Genomic DNA, 26,395 nt, shown 5'->3' on the forward strand with positions numbered 1-26,395 from the left:
TTAAGAAGGTCCTGATGTGATAGGTGTTAATAGGTCCCTCTGGCTGCATATTGGGGTGTTGGGGGGAGCTGCCATAGTCCAGGTGGGAGAGGATGAAGGGTGGACCAGGATTAGGGCCTGGGACTGGGGTGAGGGATGAAATTCTGGAAATATCTTGAATGGAGCTACTGGGCCTGCACATTAGAAGGATGAGAGGTGGAAAGCAAAGTCAGCCAGCCCTGTTCAGGCTGGGATGATTGTGGACAGTGCAGGCCACAGCGAGTCAGGTGTGACAGCCCAGCCAGGATGATGGGGCCAGGAAGGCCTCATCCCTGGGCTGGCTCCTGGAGGCCTTTCTGGGGGGAGGAGTCCATTGGCAGATCTATCCCCTAGACACTGCCAAAGCCATGGAGCACAGTGATTAAAAGCCCAGGCTCTGTAGCCAGGCCACTGGGATTCAAGTCTTAGCTCCATTACCTATTTGCTGTATGCCCTTGGGTAAATGGCTTAACTTCTCTGGGTAAGTGCTGTGTGAGCACTATGTGACAATGACAATGACAGTGATTATAGGAGTCTCCACAAAATCATCCCTCTGAGAGATCCCTTGTCTAGGGTGGACATGGAGTAGAGGTCAGGTCTGATACGTCAGAGAGAGAAAACACCCAGCACTACCACACATCGAGACCCCTTCCCAAACTGGTCTGGTTTGCAGGCCTTCGCAAAGGCGCTATCACAGCGGGATGGACAGTAAGAGCTGTGCCCGTTTTCCCATCCCTCTCTTTTTGCCCTTGTCCCTGCTTCATCTCTCTCCTTCTGTCTCCATGCTTCACATCCTTCTTCGTGGCCATTTCTTCTACTCCCCGTCCTCAGTGTCTATACCCTTCCCACCGCTGCCTCCAGCCTTTTCATCAATGCAAGCAGCCTCGCAGTGTCTCCGCCCCCGCGCCTGGTTGGGGGTGACAGCGCATGCGCCGTCAGCGCCCCTCCCTCTCCACCCCCATCCCCCGTCGGCGTCCGGGCCTCGTCCCCTTCTCTCTGTCTTCTTCTCCCCCATCACTTCCCCAGCCACTGGCACCCCATTACTCCAGTTTCCCCGGTTTCAGCTTTGGTCTCCAGCCCTAGACACCCGAGGTAAGATGGGTAGAGGGGAGGCCCGCGGAGAAGGGGAGGGGCAAAGCATCCTGCATCCCGAGATAAACAAACCGGGGGAGGGGGCGGCCTAGACTGAGGGCCCTGACGCGGGAGGAGAAGAATGGGGGACTGGCTTGGGGGAAGTGGTAGGCGTTGGGCCCACAAACCAGCGTCCTCTGATGGGTGACTGGCGTCCCTATGATTGCCCAGAATCCAGAGCTGGGGGCGTGGGAGCCACCCGGAGCCCGGGGAGCGTCTGGGGGGCTGAGATTCCGGACACTGTGGGGCACCCTCTCTAGCTGACCTCTGCCCCCAGGATTTGCCTGAAGGCCACCCCCGACTCTGCACCTGCCCACTGAGGGCCACCAAGGACCATGACTAAGACAGATCCCGCCCCGATGGCCCCGCCGCTCAGGGCGGAGGGAGAAGAGGAGGAGGAGGAGGATGAGCCTGTCCCAGAGCCCCCCAGCCCCACCCAGGAGCGCCGGCAGAAGCCTGTTGTGCACCCCTCGGCACCTGCCCCCCTCCCCAAGGACTACGGTAACCACCCTCCCCACTCTGCAATATGGCCTGGAGCCTTGGGTGGCCAGGGAGGTTTGGCTGAACTCTGCTGGTGGAGATGGTGGGAGGATTCTGGAGGATTTGAAGGTGTTCTGGAGGAGTCGTGGCCCTTGGATTTCCACCCCCCTTCATTAATTCATTCACCCATTTTGGAGAATGGAATTGGGATAATCATAATATTTGATTCATGACACATTCAGTCATTTAGTCATTAAACAAGCATTTTTGGAAAGCCTGCTATGGACCTAGGAACTGGGGGCACAGCATGGAGCAAGATCTAGTCTTTGCCTAAGAGAACTCGCAGGCCTCAATGACAACCCCATAAATAAGTATAAAAATATAAGTACATAATTACAAGACATGATGAGAATTGTGTTTGCTAAGAACCGAATTCTGCAAGAGCTTTTTAAGATATGCTTTCCCTGAGGAAGGAACAGTTGAGGGAGACCCGAGGATGAATTGAGGGTTAACAAGGGAAAAGATCAGGGGAAGGGGGTCCCAGGCCAAGGTAACCGCAGGAGTAAAGGCTCTGAGGTAGGAAGATGTGGAGCTGAGAGGGTGGCCTCTTGGAGAAGAGGAAAGTGTCTACTCATTCACCAAGCACTGTTTATCCATCACTACTACTCTGTGACAAGCCTTGTGCTAGGAGATGGAGATTTAATGGTGAGCAATCCAGGCATGATCCCTGCTCTCAGGAGAGAAGGCAAGACTAAGCAAGTAACAGGTACATAAATCGGATAAGTTCAGATTGGAGTGGATGCCATGAAAGAAAGAAAAGATGGAGATATAATAGAGAATGGCTAGGGGGCAGCACCTTGAGCCAGAGTGGTCAGGGTGGGTCTTTCTGACGAGGTGGCATTTAGGCTGAGACCCAGAGCCTGAGGAGGAATCAGCCATAGGAGAGCTGGAGAAAGAGTGTTCCAGGCTGTAAGCAGCAAGTGCAAAAACCCTGAGGCAGGACTGAGCTTGGAGCAGAAGGAAAATCCCGGTGTTGCTGTTAGGGAGTGATCGGAGCTGAGATGAGAGGTTGGCAATGGCTAGATCTGGAAGGGCCTTAAAGGCTACTGTGAGAACTTTGGATATATTCTAAGTGTGATGGCGGGGGAGAGCAGTTTGCGAGGGGGCAGGTCTGATTGATATTTTTAAAAGCTCCCTCTGGCTACTGGGTAGAGAGGGTGGAGCTCAGCCAGAATTAGATATAGGAGGAGGCTTTTAAAAGATGTTGGCTGGGAATCCCCAGCAGCCGTAAGTTTGGAAATGAGGCTCCAAGTTCAGAGAGTAGGCTTCATCAGGCTAGGGCAGGAGGGATGGCATCTGTGGACATGTCACCCACTAGAGGTGGGTCAGAGAGGCCATAAGTTGCCCTCAGTCTGATAGAAAAATAAGAACGTTATCTGGGTGTCTAGGGCCGGGTATCCACCCTGGGAAACTGGAAAATCTCCACTGGAAATGTGGCTGGATGTGGCTGGGACCTGTGGCCTGCTGGGAAGTCAAAGAGTCTAGGGTATCTGCCCCCCGTCCCCAGGATTCCTGCCTGTAGAACAAGGAGGGTTTGGTCACAGAATGTGAAGGAATCTGAAAATGTAGTCTAGGACAGAGAGAGGGCTAAGGTGGATTCCAAGAGGAACTCGTGTATTTATTAAATTTGTACATTAATTCAGCTAGACTGACAGGGCACCTCCTGCATGGATAAGGGAGTGAACAAGGCAGCCTGGAAACGTCCTAGTGAGGGGGACAAGCAAGAAAGGAAGAGAATGAGGAAGAAGAGGAAGAGAGGAAAAGAGGGAGGGAGGAAGGAGTGAACAAGTAATGTTAAGTAGTGATTTTTTTCTTCTTTTTTTTCTTTTGGCCGGGCCGCGTGGCCTATGGGGATCTTAGTTCCCTGACCAGGGATCGAACCCGGGCCCCCTGAATAGGAAGCACAGTGTCTTAACCGCTGGACCACCAGGGAAGTCCCTAAGTAGTGATATTTTTAAAGAAATGAAAAAGGGCAAGAGATAAAGAAGGGCAGAGGTGCTGTTTCAGCCAGGGTGGTCTGGGGAGGCCTCTCTGAAGCCTTAGGAAGATCTCAGGGGAGACGGACCCAGGCAAGAAAAACAGCAAGCACAAAGCCCTGAGAGAGGAATTGGCCTGGCGAGTTGGAAGGACAGGAGGAGGTCAGTGTGGCTGGAGGGGAACGAGTGAGGGGGAGAGGGCAGAGAACAGATGAGGCCAGTTTGTGCAGGGCCTGTGGGCCAGGGTGAGGATTTGGGTCTGTACTCTGTGTGTGATGAGAGCCAGGGCAGGCTTAGCCAAGGAGAGCTGTGCCGTGACTGGGGTTTTAAGAAGAGCACACAAGCTGCTTCCGGGAGACACCTTCTATGCAGTACGTCCCTGGGCTCTGTGTCGTCTGGTCATTCATTTGCTCATCCATTCAGCATGCACTGGGCTCCTGCCTTGTGCCAGCCCTGTGCTGGGTGCTGATGTTACTACAGGGCAACACTCTAAAGGGAGGAAATGGAAGTTCCTCTGGGCACCCCCTGGCTGGCCACAGGTTGGATCCTGCCCATGGATCCATCTTATGTGGCCCGCACAGTAATTGAAATTTGGGGAGATTTTTCTTAAAAACCGTGCCTTCTGGCTTTTTAATTTTCTTTACCCTGGAGATTTGGCTAAACCATGCCCTGACAGGGCAACATGTGCTAGAGCAGTAGCAGCCCCCTTGGGCATGCAGACTCCTTACCACACTCTTGTTTCATGGGGTGGAGTTTGCTGCTATATGATCTTCCAATTTTTCAAGACACACCAGGCATCCACATTTTTATGTGAGACCTGATTTTGAAACCTCACGCTGGCCACACAGAAAATGCCTGTGGCCCATGTGCCACCAGTTTGAGACTCTGTATTAGAAGGTTTTAAAGGTCTAGAGCTCCTCTGCCTTAGGATGGAAGGAGGCGGGGGGGGTCAGTCCACAGTTTGCCTGGGGTGATCTTGGACCTCTCACCACCCCAGCCTTCACCTTCTTCGACCCCAACGACCCTGCCTGCCAGGAGATTCTGTTTGACCCGCAGACCACCATCCCTGAGCTGTTCGCCATTGTGCGCCAGTGGGTGCCCCAAGTCCAGCACAAGATTGATGTCATTGGCAATGAGGTGAGAGCGCTGGGGAAGCGAGGGAGGAGAGGAAGGGGTTCCTCACGTGTTTGGGTAACCCTCCCTGGTCCCCTGGTACTCCCAGATTCTGCGTCGAGGCTGCCATGTGAATGATCGTGATGGGCTGACCGACATGACACTGCTCCATTATGCGTGCAAGGCGGGGGCCCACGGAGTCGGTGAGGGTCCAAACCCCCAAACCTAACTGCCACGCCCAACACTCTCAGAACCCCGGCCCTCAGGCCTCCATCCTGGACCCACAGCCTAAGATCCCAAAGTGCAGTCCCTGAAGCCCTGGGTCTTCCCCATGCCCTGGGCCCACACTCTGGAGGAGGGAACCCAAGCTGACCTGGGCTGTCGCGTAGGGGACCCCGCGGCGGCTGTACGCCTCTCGCAGCAGCTGCTGGCACTGGGCGCAGACGTGACCCTGCGCAGCCGCTGGACCAACATGAACGCGCTTCACTACGCGGCCTATTTTGACGTGCCGGATCTCGTGCGCGTGCTACTGAAGGGTGCACGGCCCCGAGGTGAGGAGAAGGGGCCGGGCTGGGAGGGGCAGGACCTAGGCGAGGAAGGAGGGCTGGAAGCAGAAGGAGGGCACCCAGGTGTGGGGAGAGGAGACGAGTGAGAAGGCGGGGAAGGCGACTGATGGGGCCTGGCATGGGAGGCCAGGGTGGGAGGCGGGAGGTGCGGGAGAAGGAGTTCAGGGGTCCAAAATGTCAGGGCCTGGCGGGAGCTGGTTGGGAGCGGTGTGGCCGAGGAGGGGCGGGGCTCTGCGTCAGAGGCTGCGGGTGGGGGGGGTGCCCTGGGGCCTGCGGGTTAAGAGACGGATGAGGTGGACTTCGGACTTCGGAGGCTGGAAGGCAGCGGGGGGGCTGGGGTGCTGAGGGCGCTCACCCGGAACCCTCCTCTCACCCACTCTCCAGTGGTGAACTCCACGTGCAGTGACTTCAACCATGGCTCAGCCCTGCACATCGCTGCCTCCAACCTGTGCCTGGGCGCGGCCAAATGTTTGCTGGAACACGGCGCCAACCCGGCGCTTCGGGTACTGCCACCCTGGCCCAGTCCTGTTACCTTCCTTCTCCTTCCTCCCCAACCACTTTCTGGCCAGCAGGCCTCTGCAGAGGATGGGAGCAGGGGAGGGGGCGGGGCAGGACCACTTGAGTTTCTTGAAGCTCTCATTCCCCATTGGCCCAGTTGGACCCTTAACCCGGTACCACAGGAGCCCATTTTCAGTGTTTGTCCTTCACATGGCCCCATTCCGGGCTTGGGGTCTTGGCCCTGAGGGCATGACCTACAGCACTGAAGTGCGACCTTCATTCCCTATTGGCTCCATACTTGACATCCCCAGCCTGAGGTCTCAGGGGTGGACTTCCCTGGGGACCGTGGGCTGTACCTTAATGCCCCACCCCTTCCAATTTCCAGGTTGGCCCAGGGTATGACCTACTCCCACCTCTGCCTCACCTCGACCCGGGGTCTCTGGGGGCATGGGCTCAGTGGGAGTGCAGCCTATGCCGCTGAGTCTTTGCTCCCTCTCTTCCTGTTGGCCCCCAGAACCGAAAGGGACAGGTGCCAGCGGAGGTGGTCCCAGACCCCATGGACATGTCCCTGGACAAGGCAGAGGCGGCGCTCGTGGCCAAGGAGCTGCGGACGCTACTGGAGGAGGCTGTGCCGCTCTCCTGCACACTCCCCAAGGTCACGCTACCCAACTATGACAATGTCCCAGGCAATCTCATGCTCAGCGCACTGGGCCTGCGCCTGGGAGACCGCGTGCTACTGGATGGCCAGAAGGTCAGGGACTGGAGCAGGGAAGGGAGGGCAGGACTCAGCCCTCATCCCTCAGAGCCGGGTCTTTGGGCAGAGTGCAGACTCTCCCCCTTGCCTGCCCACCCTCCCAGTCATGCACACAGTATTCATTTCGTCTAACAGTTGTTCTGTGAGTGCCTCCTTTGTGCCCCACCCAAGCTGAGCTCTCAGTCCAAGGGGGAAGACAGATCCATCTCCTGACAGTGACAGCCCAGAGCCGTCATGGCTCACGAGGAAACACATGCAGAGTGATCAGCGCAACTCTGCCCCATTTGGGTCCCCCTGGGCCTTGTGGTTCCCATCCAGGGGCCACTTGTGTTCCCAGAGTGGTCAATACTTTGATCACTTGAAGATGCTGAGGAGTGAGCCAAGAGAAGAAAGGGAGAAGGGGGCCTTAGGGAGGGGGAGCAGGTACAGAGTCCCAGAGGACAGAGAGATCTTCATCTATCCAAGCATTCCGAGTTTGATTCATTTACCTGGTGTCCCTCAGGCTCCATGCTGGACCCAGCCTGTCCTTGAGGATAAAGGCCTGTGTTAGCCCCAGCCCTGCTCTCATAGAACTCCATTTCTATTGAGGAAGAGACAGTCAATAAAGTATACCCATAGTTAAGATAATTTCCAGTAGTAACAAAGGCTTTGAAAACCATTAAATGCTTGGATTTAATAAATTGGCCCTGGCTGAGGGCCAAGGTGGTTTTAGCTAAGCTCTTCTGAGAAGTCTTCTCTGAGGAGGTGATATCTGAGCTGAGATGGGAAGGAGCTCACCTTGCAAAAATATGGAGATAGAGGAGACCGCAGGTACAAAGTCCCAGAGGAGGGGAGGGGGTAGTGTGACTGGAGGGGAGTTATCTAGGGAGGGTGAAGTGGAGACGTTAGCAGGGTCTGGATCTCACCAGACCTGCAGGTCACTGGAGTGAATTTGAATTTTGTTTCTTTGTACAGTGAGAAGCCATAAAAGTCACATTTTGTTTCGTAATCAGGAGTTTTGCATGCATCAGCCCCATCTGGAAAGTTTCTGTACATGATTTAATCTAATCAGTGTGACAATTTTGAAAGCAGGATGGGTTGATTCTCTCCATTTTACAATATAGAAGACTGTAAGAAGCCCAAGAGGTGAAACTCTTTGTCTGAAGACATGGAATAACAATCTCTGCCTGTAGAGAAGCAGCATAACACAGTGGTTATGAACTCTGGCTCAGGGATTTGCTCAGGCAAATCTCAGCTTTGCCACTTACCAGCTGTGGGGCCAGTGAGTTCACCTCTCTGGGCATCAGTTTCTTCATCTGTAAAATGGAGCTGATAGTACCCACTTGAGGGGGGTTGTTTGAGGTTTATTTTATTTTTTTTAAATTAATTTTTATTGGCATATAGTTGATTTACAATGTTGTGTTAGTTTCTGTACAGCAAAGTGAATCAGTTATGTATATACATATATCCACTCTCTTTTTAGATTATTTTCGAGGTTTAAATTAGTTAAAATGTGTAAAGCCCTTAGAATAGGGCTTGGCTCTTTGTGTGCCAGGCACTGTTCTGATCCCCACACCAACTCTCCAAAGTAGGCACTATTATTTAGCCCATTTTACAGATAAGGAACTGAGGCTTAGAGCAGTGAAGAAGCCTCACACAAATGATAATAACCACACTCACTGCAGCTGAGCAACTTCACATATATTAAAAATGTTTCCACCAGATAACCAGCCTCTGAGGTGGATTGTTATCCTCATTTTCCAAATGAAACTAAGGCCCCGTGAGGTCCCTTTACCAAAGTTACAGGATAATAATAGTCATCACTTACTGATCCCTTACTCAGCACCAGGCCCTGTTCTGAGGGCTTTTATGTCTATAGCATTCATGTCCAACAGACCTTTTTGTTAGATTGGAAATGTTCTGTCTCTGTGTCATCCAGTGAAGTAGCCATTAGCCACATGTGGCTATTGAGCACTTGAAATGTGGCTATTGTGTTTGGAGAAATGATATTTTAATTTAATTTGTTAATTTAAATTGTCCTATGTGGCCAGTCGCTGTTTACTGCATCGGACAGCGCAGCTCTGCAACAATCCTGTAAGGTGGGTGAGATTTCTCTTCCCATTTTGCAGATGAGGACATTGAGCCACAGTAAAGTTATACAACCAGTGAATGGTGATGTCCAAGCTGAGATTTAAGCCTGGGGCTCCCTCATCCATCCCACCATGCTGCCTGTGTGCCGGTGATCTTATCATGGCCTCTCAAGGTGCACCCAAGCCATATCCTCCCTTCTTTCCTCAGACGGGCACGCTGCGGTTCTGCGGGACCACGGAGTTCGCCAGCGGCCAGTGGGTGGGTGTGGAACTGGATGAGCCTGAGGGCAAGAATGATGGCAGCGTTGGGGGTGTCCGGTACTTCATCTGCCCCCCCAAGCAGGGTCAGTCCCGCTGGGGCCCAGGAGGATGGTGGTGGGGTCCACTCAGTACTGCTGCTGCTGCTGCTGAGTGCTGGGGTTGGGAGGTGATGGGCGGGGGTGGGTCAGAGGGCAGAGGCTTGGACAGCTCCCAGCCCAGGCTCTGTCCCCCCAGGTCTCTTTGCCTCTGTGTCCAAGATCTCCAAGGCAGTGGACGCACCTCCCTCATCTGTCACCTCCACACCTCGGACTCCCCGGATGGACTTCTCCCGTGTCACAGGCAAAGGCCGCAGGGAACACAAAGGTCAGAGGGGGAGCCCTAGGAGTGACGAGAGCCATTCTTGATATTCTGTGGGTAGCTCAGCTTCTGTGACTCAGTTTCTCCTCAGGCTCAAACTCCCATTTTAGAGGATGACATCTGAGTTCCTGACTTTTGTGCCTCAGTTTCTCCTTTGACTCAGTACTGGTCCCACCCAGTTCTTGCAAGGACCTGTGTGTTCCCTGCCCCCTATGACTTAGTTTCCCCTTAGACCCAAAGGTTTTCTCCCAGTTTTAGGGAAGAATCTATGGGGTTCCTGGCTTTAGTGACTTGATTTATCCTCAGACCTAACTCCCCCCTTCATTTTAAAAGGACAGTTTCTGGGTTTCTGACTTCTGAGACTCAGTTTTTCCCTTGGCCCAAATATCCTCAACTTTGAGAAAGGGTTTTGAGGTTCTCTAGGTTCTTGACTTAGTTGTCCCTCAGGCCCAAAGCCCCCACCCCCAGTTCTCTGGCAGCTGGGATTGTTTCCTTTCAAGCCCACCCCCAACCCCATTTCAGAGGAAGGCTCGTCTCGTTTGAGCCAGGACAGTTTCTACCTTGTGGCTTTCTGGGTGACACGGGGCCCTCAGGGCTGGCATCTGGAGGCCTCACCCTCACCCCTTGTCCCCTTCCCACCAGGTAAGAAGAAGCCCCCATCATCCCCGTCTCTGGGCAGCCTGCAGCAGCGTGAAGGAGCCAAGGCTGAGGTTGGAGACCAAGTCCTCGTCGCAGGCCAGAAGCAAGGGATCGTGCGTTTCTATGGGAAGACAGACTTTGCCCCAGGTGAGGACAGCTATCTGGGCTGGGGGCAGGCAGGGCCTTGAGGCATCCTGACACTCTCCTGTTGCAGGTTACTGGTACGGCATAGAGCTAGACCAGCCCACCGGCAAGCATGATGGCTCTGTCTTCGGTGTCCGGTACTTCACCTGCCCCCCACGGCATGGAGTCTTTGCACCAGCATCTCGAATTCAGAGGTGAGCCCAAACTCTGGTCACAACTCAGGGCACCACCCAGAATCCTGATCCCCCGCTTGGATGTCTTCTCCTCTTGGACCAGGAGGACTGTGGATATCCACCCCCACACCCTAGCTCTTTCGTCGTAGGCCCCCCGGGGCTCCGCTCCTGGTCAGACCCTGGCCTCTTGTGGCTCTGACTCCTCCCACTCCTCGTGTCTCCCCAGGATTGGTGGATCCACTGACCCCCCTGGGGATAATGCTGGAGCCAAAAAAGTACATCAAGTGACAAGTGAGTTGGGGGCTGGCTGTGGGAGGAGTGTGGATTTGGGGATAGGAGGAAAGGTCTTGGGTCCTTAGGTATATGCTGGTGACAGAATCTCCGGTATTTAATTGGGGACACAGGGTCCAGGAAAATGATGAGACAGGATCCCAAAAAGGATGGGCGCTGTAGGGATGGGGATGTTAACGACAAGGCTCTGAGCAGGCACCGGGGACACGGGTAGATCTTGGAGGACACAGGGAATATTATTGACAAGACATCTAGATGGCTATTGGGAATGTAGGATATTGGAGACGTGGCTAAATATTAATGAAAAAGAGTCTGGGTAGATATTGAGGACAGAGGTGGGTCTCTCATCCCCTCACCTGAGACCTTGCCCTTCCCTTCAGTGACGCAGCCCAAACGCACCTTCACGACAGTCCGGACCCCAAAGGACATCGCATCAGAGAACTCCATCTCCAGGTACGTAGCAACCCTTGGCCCCCCTCTCCTGTGGGATATTCAGGGAGAGGCATCCACCAGGCCATTGGACACAGGGAGTCTGGAGTTCTGGGTTGGGGCTGGAAATAGAGGTTAGGAAAACATATGACTAGTTAGCTTACCCAGAAGCAGTCTTTAGGGATTGAGGCCCCATAGTGAATTCTGGTGACTTCAACTTTTATATATATATTTATTTGGCTGCACCAGGTCTTAGCTGTGGCATAAGGGATCTTCACTGCGGCATGCGGGATCTAGTTCCCTGACCAGGGATCGAACCTGGGCCCCCTGTGTTGTGAGCATGGAGTCTTAACCACTGGACCGCCAGGGAAATCCCTGGTGCCTTCAACTTTTAAGGGGCAGGTAAAAGAGGCAGAACACCTTCTGCTCCACGGGAGCCTGAGAGGGCACAGCTGGAGAGACAGAGGCAGAGTCCAGAAAGGCCAAATCCCAGACACTTGGGGAAGAGCTGGGCGGTGATGGATCCAGACGCTCCCGCATCCTGCGCCAGCGTGTGACACAGTTCTCTTCCCCAGGTTGCTCTTCTGTTGCTGGTTTCCCTGGATGCTGAGGGCGGAGATGCAGTCTTAGAGGCTCTGGACATCGGAGAGAGACACAGAGCCTCCTCTAGCATCTCCTGACACAAGGAGCCCCCGAGTCACCCTGAGATAGAGATTCCCAGTAACACATCCAGAATAGAGACCCCCAGTAGCCAGCCCTCGATCACTGAGGCCCCATTATTAACAGATTCCCTCATGATAACCCCCCAAATACAGACCCTAAGTTACCCAGAAAGAGATTCCCTAAGTGTAGTACCTTCAGGCTAGTCCCAACCCCTCAGAGGAGACCCGCCCAATAACAGATTTCCACATCACCTCAAATGACGGTGACTTTCTCTACATAATGCTCCACAGCAGAACATTCCTGAGTCACTAGTCACTGGATCAGAGCCCTTCCCTGTTAACAAAGACCCCCCCCCCACCTCCACCATCAAGTCCCCTTGAGAGAAACACCTCCAGAGCAAGAGTAACAAACCCACATTGAATATCAGTCCCCTCAAGATGTTGTGACCCCCGTGGTCACCCCAAACCCCCTACACTGCAATCAGAGACTCCCTCCATTAACGAACCCCCCTGCTCTTACCCCTCAAGAAGAGACCCACATTAACCAGCCCACTGTCACCTCCAACTTACAGATACCAAAACAGTACTGGAAGTGCTAATTACAGGACCCCCAAGTCTTCCTATCCTCTGCGCCCTCAAGAAACCCCCAGTGCCTTGTACGAAGCCCACCCCATGCGGCCCACAGCACCTGTGCTGGCCAGGCTCCCAGAAAATTCTCTATTTTTAAAGTAATTATTTCCCCCTTTGGGGGGACCCCAAAATTTGGAGGTCCCATTCTGGGACTCTGAGGATCCCAAACCCCAGAGTACGTCCTAATCTCCCCTGTGCCCCCAAGTCCTAGAGCCCCTAGGAGACCCCAAAGCCCGAACTCCCAGGGTCCCCAAATCATGGACTCCCCAAATCCCCAGGGAATCCCAAATTTAAAAAATCCAATCCCAAGCCCCCAGGAAACCTCAATCATGGAGGTTCTTGTGCCTGGGATGGAGGAGATATGCATCCTGGGCCCCCAGGGCACCTCAAGCCCTATTCTTAGGCACCAGAAACCCCAAACAGGAATTCTCATCCCTGGAAACCAGAGGACTTCAATGCCCTGAGGCCATGGATCTCAAGACACCCAAATTCCAAGAGCCCCAGCCCCAAGGGAACCCCAAATCCTCAAGCCTCCATCTCATACATGAGGGGCATCAAGGCCTTGAGGGGATCCCAAATCCTGGAGTCCCCATTTCAATCTACATTCTGGTCACAGGTCCAAAACACCAAATCTAAGTTACTGGCCCTGAAGGGCCTCAGAGCACCCTGGCCAGACTAACAGCCCGATGGAGACCCTGAAAGCCCAGGGGTCCAGGGCAGACCTGGGGCCCTGAAAACCAAGGACAGCTCACGACTGCCCCTTCACTGCATGTCCCCAAACTCAGCATGACCCCTACCCCCTTCAATAAAGACGTTTCTACGGCTCTCTGTGTCGGGTCGGTGTTTAGGGAGTTACGGCCCTGCCTCTGCACCCTTGCTGGGCACAGCAATCTCGCATCCCTGCGGCTTTATATAGGATGGCCTAACCTGCGGGGAGTCCTTCCAACCATCGCGTTTTTCCTGTGGCCGCCACGGCTGCCCCTCCTTTCTGGGCTCTCCGCAGCGTGGACAGGTTCGGTTCTGGGGCTCTGATTGGTCGATGCCAGACGAAGACCCGTCTCTGAAGGGGCCCCAGTGGCTCAGAGGCTGGGAGGCACAGCCTGTCACCGAAGGAGGGTGAGGGGGCGGAATAATAGTGTGTGAGAGCGCCGATTGGGTGGAAGGAGGAGCCTTAGAGCCTCTGAGAATTCCCATTGGTCTGAGAATTCCTGCGTCGGCCATGTGGGTCGGAAGTGGCTGGGAAGGAAATGGGGGTGCTGAATTTGGATTTTGGAGGGGTCACTGGTGGACGGTCAGTTTGGGGCGCCGAGGGCGGAGATGGGGGTCCAAGAGGGCTGAGAGTGGGGATCCGGGGAAGCTCAGATGGGAGTCCGAGGAAGCTAAGAGTGTGGGGTTCTAGAAGACAGAGTCGGGGGAACCAAGGGGTTCAGGGAGGGAAAGTGTGAGAGGGGTCAGGCTCAGGGTCAAAGGCCCAAGGGTGCTGCAGGGAAGGGGCGCTCGGAGAGAGAAGTCTGAGGGGAGTCTAGAGTGGGGAGGATACAAGGAGACTGAAAATGGATGTGTCTGAGGAAGCTTAGATTGGGGGCACAAGCGGGCTCAGAATGGGGCATCTGAAAAGGCTTGAGGCGGGAGGAGGGTCTATGAGGACCTCGAATATTGTTAGAGAGCCGGGCTCGGGATTGCAGGTCTGAAGTTTTTAGGATGAGGTCTCAAATCAAGGTGTTTAAAGGGGGTCTGGGGTGCAGCCCTGGGGGATATGTGTGGAGCTATTAAGAAAGGCTCCCAGTGGAGTCTGAGGTTGTTCTCTGTAGAGGCTTGAGAGGGCAAACGTGTAGTTTGATGGGTATTTGGTGGATGGAGTTTGGGGGGAGTACTGTGGGTGCTCATTGTGTCTGGGCAGGGAGCCTAGGGGTGCATTGTGTGGCTTTTGAGATGCTGAGGACATCTAGGTTTTAGAAACCAAGTGAGTTTCACTAGAGGGCTGAGGTGAGGCCCTGGCCCATGATAAGAGCACGAAGCTGGATCACAGTCTGAGGGTGGGAGGCTTGGTGACTTCAGCATGTTCTCCCCTCCCCACAGGAATGACCGGGTACATGGACTTGATGTCAATGGAGGATCAGGACGCCAGGGTTCCAGCTCTGGAACCATTCAGGGTGGAGCAGGTTGTCAGGACTGGGGGTGCAGAGGGTGAAGGTGGGAACTAGAGGGCGGGAGATAGAGTGGGGATAGGCAGGCGGACTCCTGGGTTTGTGGGCTGGGACTGCCCCCTCCCTCTCAATTCATCCTTACCCTCAGGGTCTAGCCCTACCCTCACCCCCACCTCCCCATCCCCCAAATAGCCATTGGTCCCTCGACTTAAGGCCCTGGCCTGTCTGAGGACATCCTGAGCTACGCTCCAGAGGAGGGGCTGCTCATGGATGGTAGCACCCCTGTGTGGGTCTAAAGGTCACACCTTCAGGGGGATCTCTCTATCCTAGGCACCACCTGTAATCTACTATGTCCCTGACTTCATCTCCAAGGAAGAGGAGGAGTATTTGCTTCGACAGGTGACCTGTTTTTCCCGTCTTCCCAGAACCCTCTTCAACCCCCAGTTCTCATGGGAGAGCCCGAAAGGTCACAGTGAAGATCCTGGCAGGAGGGAGAGTGCCACCTGGCACCCATCCCTCACCACCTTCCCTATTCCTTTCTCAGCACCTGCTGGGGCCTGTCAGAAAGGCCTTTTCCCAGGAAGCTTAGGGGAAAACAAACTGATTCTTTTTTTTTCTTTTCTTTTTTTTGGCTGCGCCACGTGGCTTGTGGGATCGCATTCCCCTAGGGATTGAACCTGGGCCATGGCAATGAAAGTGCTGAATCGTAACCACTAGACCACCAGGGAACTCCCCAAACTGATTCTTAGAAAGGTGGTGGTTATTATGGAGCTCAGACTCCCTGTGCTAAGACAGTCCTATCCGGCTACCTTAGAGAGAAGAAGGTTATAACATAGGCTGAGATAGCCCAGTTCACTCCCTTGAGATTTGGGGACTGAAGAATTTACAGTGTTCAGATTTCTGTGTTGAGATAACCCAGGCCTCAGAATGTTAAACGCTTCCCCGTGCTGATAGCTCAGCATAGACCCAGAGTCTTGGGAACAAGGTTACCAAGCACAGACAACCTGTGTTAGATAGCCCAGTCTGTACTCTATTCTTAAGGTCTGGGGAAAGGAGAATTTTACAAAGCTCAGAGTCTGTGCACTGGGATAGCCCTTTGCAGCCCCAGAGCCTTGGTTATAGAGCACAGATCTTCCCTGTGCTATCCCAACTAGTCCTGTCTAGTTTGAGTCCCAGGAATGAGTTAGCTCCAAAACTCAGACTCTCATACTGAGACAGCCGCTTCCAGCCCCATAACAATGAAGGAAAATAAGGAGATTTCTTAGACTTTTTGAGATAACCCTTTCTAGACCCTTGGGGTCTTGGCAGTGGAGAATTTTCAACGTACTCTCTTGGCTATACTGAATAGCCCGGTTTAGCACGTTTTCTCCTCCAGGCAAGAGGAAGAAGGAGGTTCCAGGACTCAGACTGTGCTGAGATAGCCCAGGAATCAGGAAATTACAGAGTGCAGACTGTTTGCTGGGCTGAAAGAGCCCAACCCAGCCCAGAGCTCTGAGTAGGTTCAGACCCTGATTGTGTAGCCCTGGTTCCCTCCCTCAATCCCTAGACACAGAGGGGCTTTGAGGCCAGCGGCCTCCACCGGGGGAAAAGGGCAAGAACAAAATCCTGGGAACACTGTCTCAGAGAATGATCCCACAGACACTGAGATGACCCATTTCCACCTTAGGTGAAAACCCCTATGTTGGCCTGGGTGGGAGAATCAGAGAGGGTGGTCCTGGAAAAGGACTGACCCCCTTCCCACCTCCCAGGTCTTCAATGCCCCCAAACCAAAGTGGACCCAGCTCTCCGGGAGGAAGTTACAGAACTGGGGTAAGTGTCTCCGGCTGTGGGCATGGGTGATTTAGGGCTGGGGACTGGGGTAGGCAGGTCAGGTTGGATAGTCTCAGGACTTTGAGGTGTCACGGTGCCGGGGGGAGGTCCTTGAGGGTTCAAGGGGTCCCAAGGGCCAGGAGGATGCTCAGGGGTCAGTGGAGGTCCTGAGGGCTTAGGGATTTCCTGATGAGTTGGAGGGTATCTCTAGGGGTTTGGAGAAGTCAGGAAACCTTTGAAGGGTGGAGTGGTGATCTCCAAAGAGTTAGGGGTCCCCGAGGAGGTCAGAGTGCTACCAACCACTGGGATATCCCTAATGGGGGCTCCACATGCCAGAGCTCCTTGTTGGGTGCCCTCAGCACCTCATTTCCCTCCCCAAGGTGGGCTCCCCCATCCCCGGGGGATGGTTCCTGAACGGCTGCCACCGTGGCTCCAGCGTTACGTGGACAAAGTGTCTGACCTCAGCCTTTTTGGGGGTCTCCCAGCCAACCACGTCCTTGTGAATCAGTATCTGCCTGGGGAGGGCATCATGGTAACCACACTCTCACCCCGACCCCCAGACCTCGGATCCACCATGGGGCAGGGTATCATGTCGACCCACATCCACTCTCATTAAGCAGCCACATACCCCAACCAAACACTCACCTCCCTGTCCCCAGCTGGGGAGCCCCGCTTTCACCTGAGGGGTGGGGGGTGTGTGTGTGGACTCCTGCCCTGTCCAGCCCTGGTACCCACTCCCCAGCCCCACGAGGATGGGCCACTGTACTACCCGACTGTCAGCACCATCAGCTTGGGCTCCCACACCATGCTGGACCTCTACGAGCCTCGGCAGCCAGAGGATGATGACGCTACAGAGCAGGTGGGCCCTGAGACATTGCCCCAGCCGCTTGTGGGCACTCTGACACCCCATATCCTCTGAGAGGCCCCAATCCCACCTGCCTGCGGGGTACCCCTGATACCCTTCCAGACATCTTCCTCTGTCCCCTCATGGAGGGCACCCACATCCGTCCAGATGCCCAACCCATCTGCCTGCAGGGTGCCCTAGAAATCACGATATCCACGGATACCCCAGTACCCCCATCTGCTGAGTGAATATCCTGACATCCTACAGATCCCCTGGCTCCACACATTCAGGGCGCTCCAATACCGCATGCAGGGCTCCCCAGTTCTCCAACAGACACTGATATCCTCAGAAACCCCAACACCAGCCACTCAGGGTTGTCTCTGACATCCTGCCAGACACCCTGGCTTTCAGTGGCCACTGCACAGGCACCCCAACACTGACTTCCTACCTCCCACTCCGATAATGTGATCTGTCATGCAGGACACCCCCAGATTCTCCTTGGCACCTCAACACATGACTCGCTGCTCAAGGGCCCCCAGATATCCTGCCTCCCCTCTGTGTTGCTCATGACAACAGCTTCCCTGACCTCTTTCTTTGCTGTATGTCTGACACCCCAGTGTACACAGAAACTCCCCTGGACACCCTGGCACCAGCTGCTCCTTACGGCTGCCCTTTCTAATCCTACATGCTCCTGGATGCACTGACACCCCCTCCCACCCTGCTGGTGTCCTCAAAACATCCTGATATCCGCACATCCTCCCAGACCACACCTGCTCATCTCTTCCTCCCTTCCTGGCTTCAGCCAAGTCCTCAGCCCAGTTCCACTCAGTTTCCTGGGACCACTGATCCCTCGGTCCCAGCCCCAGCTCCTTGCAGAACCCAGCTGCAGTTCCCTTAGGCCCTTAGACACCCCCATCTGCAGCCTAGTCCCTGCCAAAGGGCTGCTGACACCCCACCACCACCCCGTCTCCACTTCCCTGGAAGCCTGGCCCTGGCCCTGGCCCCCGCGGGATTTTCACTCCAAAGCCTCGATCCCTAGGAGCACACTTGCCCCTCAGCCTTTGCCCCTGGGACTCACTGACCCTCGCCTCCTGAACCCGCAAACCCGCTGACCTCTCGCCCACCCCACTCCTAACTTCTGGGGACCCGCTAACCTTCAACCCGCCCTGCAGCCCCGGCCCCCGCCCCGGCCGGCCACCTCGCTGTTGCTTGAACCGCGCAGCCTGCTGGTGCTCCGTGGCACCGCCTACACGCGCCTCCTCCACGGCATCGCAGCCGCCAGCGTAGACGCGCTCGACACCGCCTCCCTGCCGCGCAACGCAGCCGCCTGCCCCTCGGCGCAGGCTGGAGCCCGCCTGGTCCGCGGCACCCGCATCTCGCTGACCATCCGCCGCGTACCCCGCGTGCTGCGCGCCGGCCTCCTGCTCAGCAAGTGACGCCAGGACCCAGGACCCGCTCGGATTCCCGAGCTCTCGCCTGCTCTGGACTGCTGGCGCCCTGTGGGCAGAGGCGGTTCCCCCCGGGTTATTTTCCCAGTACCTGTGAGGGAACCACAGGAAAAGACCCCATTCCAAATAAACCACCAACAAAACAATCTTACTCTGGTTTTGGACATTTGGGGGTGGGGGGCCAGCTGTTTGGGTTCCTGAGGGGCGCTGCGTCCGGGACCTTGGATGGATGGTGTGGGCTCCCGAGGTCAGATGTTCGGGTCACAGAGTGGAGAAGAACCCAGGGCTCTTGAGGGGCAGGGTTATATCTGGAAACCCCCTAGGTGGGCGGGGTGAGCTTGGGAGGTTCAGCTACTGGTCCGCTAGGGAGGAAGGAGTTAAGTGGTGCTACTATCACCTGAGCTGGGCATCAAATTACCCGGGTCCAGGTTCCTCCTGGAAAGAGGTGGAGCTGAGCCTGCCCCTGGGCTTCTGGCTGCCTCAGGCCTGGGTGAGTCCTACTGAGGAAGTCTGGGAGGATAGGAAAAGGGCTCCTACTGGGGATCCTCACTGACTCTCTGTCCTCAGGCTCCCCAATATGGCCCTGCCCCCACGCCTGGGCCCTACACCCCACTCAGAGCCCTTCAGCCACCCGCCCGGAGCCCCTAGGGAACTGAACGCAGCTGGATGCACCATCTGCTCGGCCTCTGGAGAGGAGAGAACCAGGTACGGGCTGGGGCTTTGGAAACTGTGGTCCCCAAAGGGTGGGGGCAGTAGCAGGGGCCTTTGGAGGGTAGGAGGTGTTGTAGCTAAGATCACCTGGGGGCATGAGAGAGGTAACTGGGGACAGGGGTAGGGTAGGGTGGATAATGGGCATCTAGGCTCACCCAGGGGCCTGTCAATGCCCCTCCCCCATCCCAGGTCAGAACAGGCCCAGAAGCTGGGGCAGGACTCCTTGGACCCTCCCGAGCCCTTCCAGGGTGGGCCGAGGGGCACTGAGCCTGCTGCTGGCCTCCCCAGATTGCCAACGCCCCCTTCTCATGAGGACTCGGCTGGGGCCAAACACCGTGAGGTGAGCTGAGCTGAACTAGGCCCCTGTGCCAGCCCCTACCTCCTGTCTGTCTCCCAGGATCTGGCTTCCACACCGGGGATGAGGTGATGATTCTGGGAAAGTGCTGGGCATCTGTGTGGGGAGGGATGCTCCAGACAATGATTCTTTAACTATCACTATTCAGTATTTTACCAACTGAGAGAGAATTCTTTTATCATTGGCCCTGGTGTAGTCCCATTCCTGGGGCTATCCAGCTCCATCACCCTCTCCCTCTCCAGAGCCCCAGGCCCTATATGTACAAGTTTCTAGGAACCTTGAAAACCTGGAGAATTTGAACTAGAGGTTCTCGGGCCTGGCTCCACTGGGAAGCTTCTCTAGGTGGGAGCAGCCCTGGTGCAGACCCAGAGATGGACTCTGCTGCAGAGAAGCATCCAGAAGGCAGGAGCCTGGGTGCAGTGGGTGCGGGCCAGGTCTTGGTTGGCTCACTGGCTCTGACTCAGCCCCCTGTGTTCCCCAGCGCCCCATCTCTGGCCGGGAAGTATTGGAGGCTGAGCAGGACAGCCTGCATCTTTGCCTTTTGGGGCTGGGCCTCCGGCTGCAGGACCTGGAGCAAGGCCTGGGGCCCTGGGCATCAGCCCAGAGCAGGATGGTCCAGCTGCAGGTGGGCAGTGGGAAGCCAAGATGTGGGAGGGTGGGCAGGGCCTCAGGAGTGGGTGCCAGCTTCCCAGGGTGGGAAATGGGTTTCTTCCATGTTCCAGGTGTCTGGACGGCAGAGGGGGTGGGGATAGTGACTCCAGGTCTCAGGTCTCTGGTGCCCCTGCTGTGTGTGTATGGAGGCGGGGGGTGGGGATGGGCTGGTGCGGTGTTGGTGATGTCCAACCATGTGTACCCAGGCCCTACAGGCAGACCTGCGTGGGGCAGCTGAGCGTTTAGATGCACTGCTGGTGTTCGGTGAGGGGCTGGCACAGCGGAGTGAGCCTCAGGCCCGGGCATCCCTGGAGCAGGTCCTGAGGGCCTTCAGAACCCACCGAGACAGCGTCTTCCGGCAGCTGTGGCGGCTGCAGGCCCAGCTGGTCAGCTACAGCCTGGTATGGCCCACCCTGGAGGTCCCTGGCGCAGGCGCCGATCCCAACCCTCATGACCTCTGTCCTCTGACCAGGTGTTTGAGGAGGCCAGCACACTGGAGCAGGACTTGGAGGTCGAGGGGGACTCAGACGGGCCAGGACCTGGTGGGGTCTGGGGGCCCTGGGCACCCAGTAGCCTCCCCACTCCCGCAGAGTTGGAGTGGGACCCGGCGGGGGACGTTGGGGGCCTCGGGCCTTTGGGGCAAAGGACAGCCTGGACACCAGGGACTCCCTGTGAGCTGTGTGGCCGCAGGGGCCCCCAGGGCAGGGGACAAAGCCTTGAGGTGAGAGCAGGTGGGGTCACCTCCCCCCAGGCACCCAAGGGACCCTCTGTGTGTCTCCTAGCAGGGCCCTTTTTCCCTTCTGAGGAGGTCTTCATGGCTCTGGCTCTCCCGGTCTCTTTTGCTTTTGGTCTCTCAGTGGCCTCCTCCCTCCGTCCCTCTGCCTCTCTTGGCCTCCAGGTGTCTCTGCTGTACCTATATTCCTCATCTCCTCTCACTCTCCCCGTCACTTACCCCACCACAGCCACACTAGCCTCCTGGCTCTTCAAATATTCCCAATACACTCCCATCTCAAAGCCCCCAGAGGCACATCGAGCTCACCTCCTCACTTCATTCCATCCAGTCTCTCCTCAGATATTACCTCTTCAGAGAGGCCTGCCCTGGCCTCCAAACATTATCACTCCTTATCCTCTTATTTTATTTCCTAACAGCACTTACCACATCTTGACATTATACATTTATTAACTTATGGTCTCTCTCTCTCCTGCTAGAATATAAACTCAGTGGACGCCAGGACTTTGCCTGTTTCCATGCTCACAGTGTCCCCAGCTCCTAGAATAGTACCTGGCATGTAACAGATGCTCATTAAATATTTGTTGAATGAATGAATGAATAATGTCTCTCTTCTCTTGGTGTCTTTGGCTCTGCCCCTCTCTTCATCTCTCCCTGAGATCTCTCTCTTCCCCCAGATCTAATCTCTGTGACACTTCCCCCATCTTGGCCCTTCCCCAACTTTGTGTCTCTTGGTCACTGATTCTCCAAGGACCCCACTCCTCTCTCTCCCCACAGGACATGCTCATGTCAGGCCTCAGCCACCGGAAACCCTTAACAGGTCACCGAAGACGGTCCCTGCTCCGGAAGTCTCAGGTGAGTTGGTCCTCGGCCAGGTGTATCACTCAGGAATGTTGATGACAAGTGACAGTAACCCAACCCAAACTGAATTACACCCAAAAAAGAGGATGCTATTTTTTTCATGTAACTGAAAAGTCCAGGTGGTGTTGAATTCAAGACCTCAAATACTGTCAGGGCGCAGTTGTCCCTCCCTGTCTTGGGCTCTCCTTCTCCAAGGTGGATTCCTTCTCAGCAAAATGGCTGCCCCAGAAGCTACACACTCACTGCCCACTGGCTTACCCATCCCAGGAGGAGAGAGTGCCACTGACCTATGGCAGCCAAGTCCTAGGGCTGACTTCTGCTTCCCCAGCTTGGGTCATGGCCTACACCCTGAACCAATCACAGTAGCCAAGCTGATGGAGGGCTCTGGTTGGCCAGATCTGGGTCACATGCCTGACCATGGAGGTGGAGTTTTGAGTTCAGGAAAGTAGGGAGGTATGATACATACCCTTCTCCCCAAATTGAACCACTGTTACCAGGAAAAGGGAGACTGTATGGAAGGCAGGCACTGACAGACATCCACTATACCTGGAGATATTCCAAGTCCATGTGGGATCTTGGGGACGGAGGGGGTGCTAGGAAAGGAGGAGAAATAAGCCCAGCTCTGTAGGTCTATGGTAGTAAGGTAAAGACCACATTAAATATCACTTCCACCCATTCTACTGCTGGCTGCTCTCTACCTTTAGGACAAGATGAGGCAAGCATCTCCCAGTGTCCAGGATGTGATGCTGGAGGTAGACCCTGGGTGAGATGCCTGGGACATGGGTCTGGGGGTGTGGGGGTAGGGCTTATGGTGGCAGCCCACCCATACATTGAACACTGCATTTCCCTTTGCAGATCCCCCACTCCTGCATCCAGGCGGCCCCTGACCTTCCTCCTCCTCCTCCTTTTCCTTCTGCTGGTGGGTGCCACATTGCTCCTGCCCATGTCAGGGGGCTCCTGCTGCTCTCCTGCCCGACTGGCCAGGACACCTTACCTGGTGCTCAGCTATGTCAATGGTCCTCCCCCGATCTGAGTACACAGTCCAGACATATGTAATAAATGGTCACTGTCAAAGGATGTGTCTTAGTCTGTTCAGGCTGCTATAACAAAATAACATAGACTGGTGGCTTATAAACTATAGAAATTGATTTTTCACAGTTTTGGAGGTTGTAAAGTCCAAGATCAAGGTGCCTATAGATTCAGTGTCTGATGAGGACCCACTTCCCGGTTTATAGACGGCTGTCTTCTCACTGTATCCACACATAGAAGAAGGGGCAGAGAATCCTCTGGGGGTCTCTTTCATAAGGGCAGTAATCCCTTTCAGGAGGGCTCCATCCTCATGACCTAATCACCTCCCAAAGGCCTCACCTCCTAATACTATCACTTTGGGGGTTAGGATTTCAACATATGAATTTTGAGGGGACACAAACATTCAGTCTATAGCAGGATGTGTGGGGATATTGGGTGCTTGAGTACTGAGAATCTTGGGTATGGCCCTGGTACATCTGGACAGCCCCCTCCACAGATCCCTTTGCCTTGAGCACAGAGCATGGAACTGAATCAACCCATCTTGGGTTGGGTTCCCCCAGACCCTGAGACAAAGATTCAAGCACAGGTAATTTTTTAGGGAGTTGATCCTAGGCAAATGGATAGGGGAATGGGAAGTGAGCCATGGAAAGGAGTTAATGAGCTGGTTGCTGCTCTGGGCACCTAGAGTGCCATCCCCCTAGGGACCTCTGGGAGACTGTGGGACACACTCAAAGTTGTTCCACCCAAGAGGTGGAGAAGTTGTGGCATATATGTACCAGCTCCCATCTCTCATTGGTTAAGGATTATTCCTGGAGATATTAACTCCCCAGCACTTCCAGCCTCCTGCCTGTAAATGACCCTCAGGCAAAGAGGCACAGGTGCTTGCTACAGGATGCTAGAGGAGGGGTGCAGGTGACGTTGGTGCTGGGTTGCCGACAGCACTTGCTATAGCCCCTGACCTGCATTCATCCACGTGCTCTGTTCAAACACTCCACGTGGCGGGCTCCCAGGCTGGCCATCACTGATGCAGGACTGTGAAAGCCCCCTTCTCCCAGGTCATCATGCTGAATTGCCAGGCCTCAGTTCTGGAGTCCAGTCCCCAGCCCCTTAGGTGTCTAAGCTCATCCTTTCCCCAGAGCTTAAGGTATCAGGACAAGAGGTAGAGCAGAACCAGACTCAAGAACAGAGGCAGGAGCCCTGTGCTAAGCTCCTGGATGTACACTTAAGACAGATCCCTTCTCCTTTAATTCTCACAACCACCCGATGATGTGGCCCCGCTTAACAGAATGGGAAACTGAGGCTCTAGACGGGAAGCCACCAGCCTGAGGCCACACAGGGAGCAAGTGACTGAAGCCAAATCCGCACTAATTTAAAAAGAAATGGGAATTTGTTTTCATGGGTAACTGAAAAGTTCAGGACTATAAGCACAGCTGGATCCAGAGGCTCAGTTCTTTCCTCTGTTTTGGCTTCACTCTTATGCAAGTGATCGCCAGAGTGCCCCTCAAAACCTCCAAGCCTACATCCCACCAATTTAGCAGCCAACAGGAGAGTTACTCTTCCCTTACAGTTCCAACCAAAGACCCAAAGCCAGTGTCACAGACTTCACTGGGGACTGCAGTCAGCCTTGACTGAACCATGTGTACTGAAAACAGGGGGAGAAGTTGTTCTCCAAAAAAAGTCAGGGAGCTGTTACCAGAAGGGGGAATGGACACTGAGGGAAGGGAGCAGGAAGCAGCAGATTCTGGGAGTGACTCCAAGTTCGGGGAGAAGTCAGGATGCAAAGTTAGATCTGTTCGGTTTCAAATGCCAGGCCAGGTCCTGTCCCTGAGGAGGCATGGTGCTCCTGGGGTTACCAGCAAATGGGACAGGCAGAGTCTTGGCAATATTGACCCAACCAATTGGGTAATGGAGCAAATCCATGCCATTCATTCATTCACTCATTCATTTAATATTGACTGAGTCTGCTATGAACCAGGTCCTGGTCAAAGAGCAGGGTTATGATCGTGAACAAGTCAGGCTAAAATCCTGGTCTCTGTGGAGCTGACATTCTAGTGGGAGAAAGCAACAGTAAGTAAAAGAAACAGGTAAAATATGTAACAGGTCAGAGAGTGGTTAAGTGCTAAGGAGAAAACTAATGTGGGCAAAGGCAAAGGGGAAGGGGTACAATTAGGATGGTTGAAGAAAGAATCAGGGAGACAATTATATCATTATGCTATAATTAAGTCATTATACCAAATTGCAGTGAGAACACAAACCAGGGGGACTCCTAGAGGGGTGCTGTCCAACAGAAATATAACGTGAACCACAAATATAATTTTAAATTTCCTAGCTGTCACAGTAAAACCGTAGAAACAGGTGAAATTAATTTTAATTTAATTTATACTCTAATGCAACATATCCAAAATATTATCATTTCGATATGTAATCAATATAAAAATAATGAGGTATTTTACAATCCTTTTTTCTTACTAAGTCTTTGAAATCTGGTGTGTGTTTTATACTTTATAGCACATCTCAATTCAGATGCTTAATTTTCAACGCATAAAATGAAATGTAGTGCTACCAAAACAATACAGCTGTGTTTAACGACAAACTATTTTACACTGCTACAGTTTAAAATTTTAAGTTACTTAAAATTTATAAAATTAAAAAAAATTCCCCAGTTGCACTAATCACATTTCAAATGCTCAAGTCACAGGTACTTCCCAGATACCATACTGGACAGTACAGGCCTGGAGGAAGAGCATTCTAGGTAGAGGGGACAGCAAGTGCAAAGGCCCTGAAGTAGAAGTGTGCCTGGCACGCGGGAAAGCCAGTGGGGTTGGAGTGGGAGAATGGAAGGAGGTGAGAGAGGCAGGAGGGCCAGATCAGGTGAGGCCTTGTGGACCACAGTGAGGACTTCTAGTTTGAGTGAGATGGGCACTGGAGGGGCTTTTGTTGTTGTTGTTTTCAGCTTTCATTCTGATAATTTTTGAACTTGTACAAAAGGAGAAGGAACAGCATTACAAGTCCTTGTGAACTCATCACTGGCTCCAAATATTATCAACTCAGGGCCAATCCCATTTAATGCTCCCAGGTGCTCACTCCCCTCTTCCTAGATTACTACTTTGAAGTCAATTCTAGACATCGTATCTTTCTATTCACCAGCAATTCATGGACCATCTCCAGAAGATCGATTCTGTTTTAAAATTTAATCACGAAATTCCCTGGCGGTCCAGTGGTTAAGACTCCATGCTTTCATTGCCGAGCTTGTGGGTTCGATCCCTGGTTGGGGAACTTAAGATCCCGCAAGCTGTGCCGTGTGTACACCACCACCACCCGCAAAAAATCCAATCCAACGCTCTTACTACTATAAAAAAATTCTAGTCATTCCTCCACATCACTTACACCTAGGATGTCACTATTTGAGGGAGGGAGCTGAGCAGGAGTGCTGGGAATTTGGGGGTGTGGCTGGCTCCTCATCCTCATCAGGTACTGTGAGTTTCCCAGAATTCCCCAAGGCCTCACTGGGCCACCTCGTGCACCTGGTCGCCCCTTTGGGACCACTGAGCTTGTGACC

The 26,395-nt window shown here is 54.2% G+C and overlaps 3 protein-coding genes across 11 annotated transcripts; all 3 read left to right on the top strand.

Moving 5' to 3' along the window:
- The first annotated feature begins 645 nt into the window (after window positions 1–645).
- On the top strand, window positions 646–13,075 carry CLIP3 (CAP-Gly domain containing linker protein 3). The gene is made up of 14 exons (XM_060084884.1): window positions 646–1,110; window positions 1,427–1,650; window positions 4,663–4,802; window positions 4,888–4,981; window positions 5,168–5,329; window positions 5,729–5,847; window positions 6,357–6,593; window positions 8,874–9,009; window positions 9,161–9,289; window positions 9,926–10,069; window positions 10,137–10,260; window positions 10,466–10,530; window positions 10,911–10,983; window positions 11,535–13,075. Exons 2-14 carry the CDS (start codon window positions 1,485–1,487, stop codon window positions 11,587–11,589), a joined length of 1,644 nt encoding a protein of 547 aa, XP_059940867.1. The 5' UTR covers window positions 646–1,110; window positions 1,427–1,484; the 3' UTR covers window positions 11,590–13,075.
- A 385-nt stretch (window positions 13,076–13,460) lies between these two features.
- On the top strand, window positions 13,461–18,645 carry ALKBH6 (alkB homolog 6). 5 transcript variants are annotated; one of them, XM_060084972.1, is made up of 7 exons: window positions 13,461–13,542; window positions 14,331–14,413; window positions 14,729–14,797; window positions 16,147–16,207; window positions 16,567–16,739; window positions 16,950–17,066; window positions 18,224–18,645. In XM_060084972.1, exons 2-7 carry the CDS (start codon window positions 14,333–14,335, stop codon window positions 18,485–18,487), a joined length of 765 nt encoding a protein of 254 aa, XP_059940955.1. In that variant the 5' UTR covers window positions 13,461–13,542; window positions 14,331–14,332; the 3' UTR covers window positions 18,488–18,645. The 5 variants fall into 5 exon arrangements, with proteins under 5 accessions (XP_059940955.1, XP_059940956.1, XP_059940960.1 ...); XM_060084973.1 differs by having other exon boundaries at window positions 16,588–16,739; XM_060084975.1 differs by lacking the exons at window positions 13,461–13,542; window positions 14,331–14,413 and adding an exon at window positions 15,774–15,893.
- Window positions 18,646–18,719: 74 nt separating this feature from the next.
- On the top strand, window positions 18,720–22,864 carry SYNE4 (spectrin repeat containing nuclear envelope family member 4). 5 transcript variants are annotated; one of them, XM_060084922.1, is made up of 9 exons: window positions 18,720–18,746; window positions 19,067–19,204; window positions 19,400–19,550; window positions 20,047–20,190; window positions 20,423–20,617; window positions 20,689–20,937; window positions 21,724–21,801; window positions 22,512–22,570; window positions 22,663–22,864. In XM_060084922.1, the coding sequence occupies exons 2-9, from the start codon at window positions 19,077–19,079 to the stop codon at window positions 22,838–22,840; spliced, it is 1,182 nt and encodes a 393-aa protein (XP_059940905.1). In that variant the 5' UTR covers window positions 18,720–18,746; window positions 19,067–19,076; the 3' UTR covers window positions 22,841–22,864. The 5 variants fall into 5 exon arrangements, with proteins under 5 accessions (XP_059940905.1, XP_059940904.1, XP_059940906.1 ...); XM_060084921.1 differs by having other exon boundaries at window positions 18,738–18,989; XM_060084923.1 differs by having other exon boundaries at window positions 18,738–19,204; window positions 20,423–20,602.
- The last annotated feature ends 3,531 nt before the right edge of the window (window positions 22,865–26,395 follow it).

This window comes from Mesoplodon densirostris, chromosome 19 (genome assembly GCF_025265405.1).
Source record: "Mesoplodon densirostris isolate mMesDen1 chromosome 19, mMesDen1 primary haplotype, whole genome shotgun sequence".
Classification (NCBI taxonomy): domain Eukaryota; kingdom Metazoa; phylum Chordata; class Mammalia; order Artiodactyla; family Ziphiidae; genus Mesoplodon; species Mesoplodon densirostris.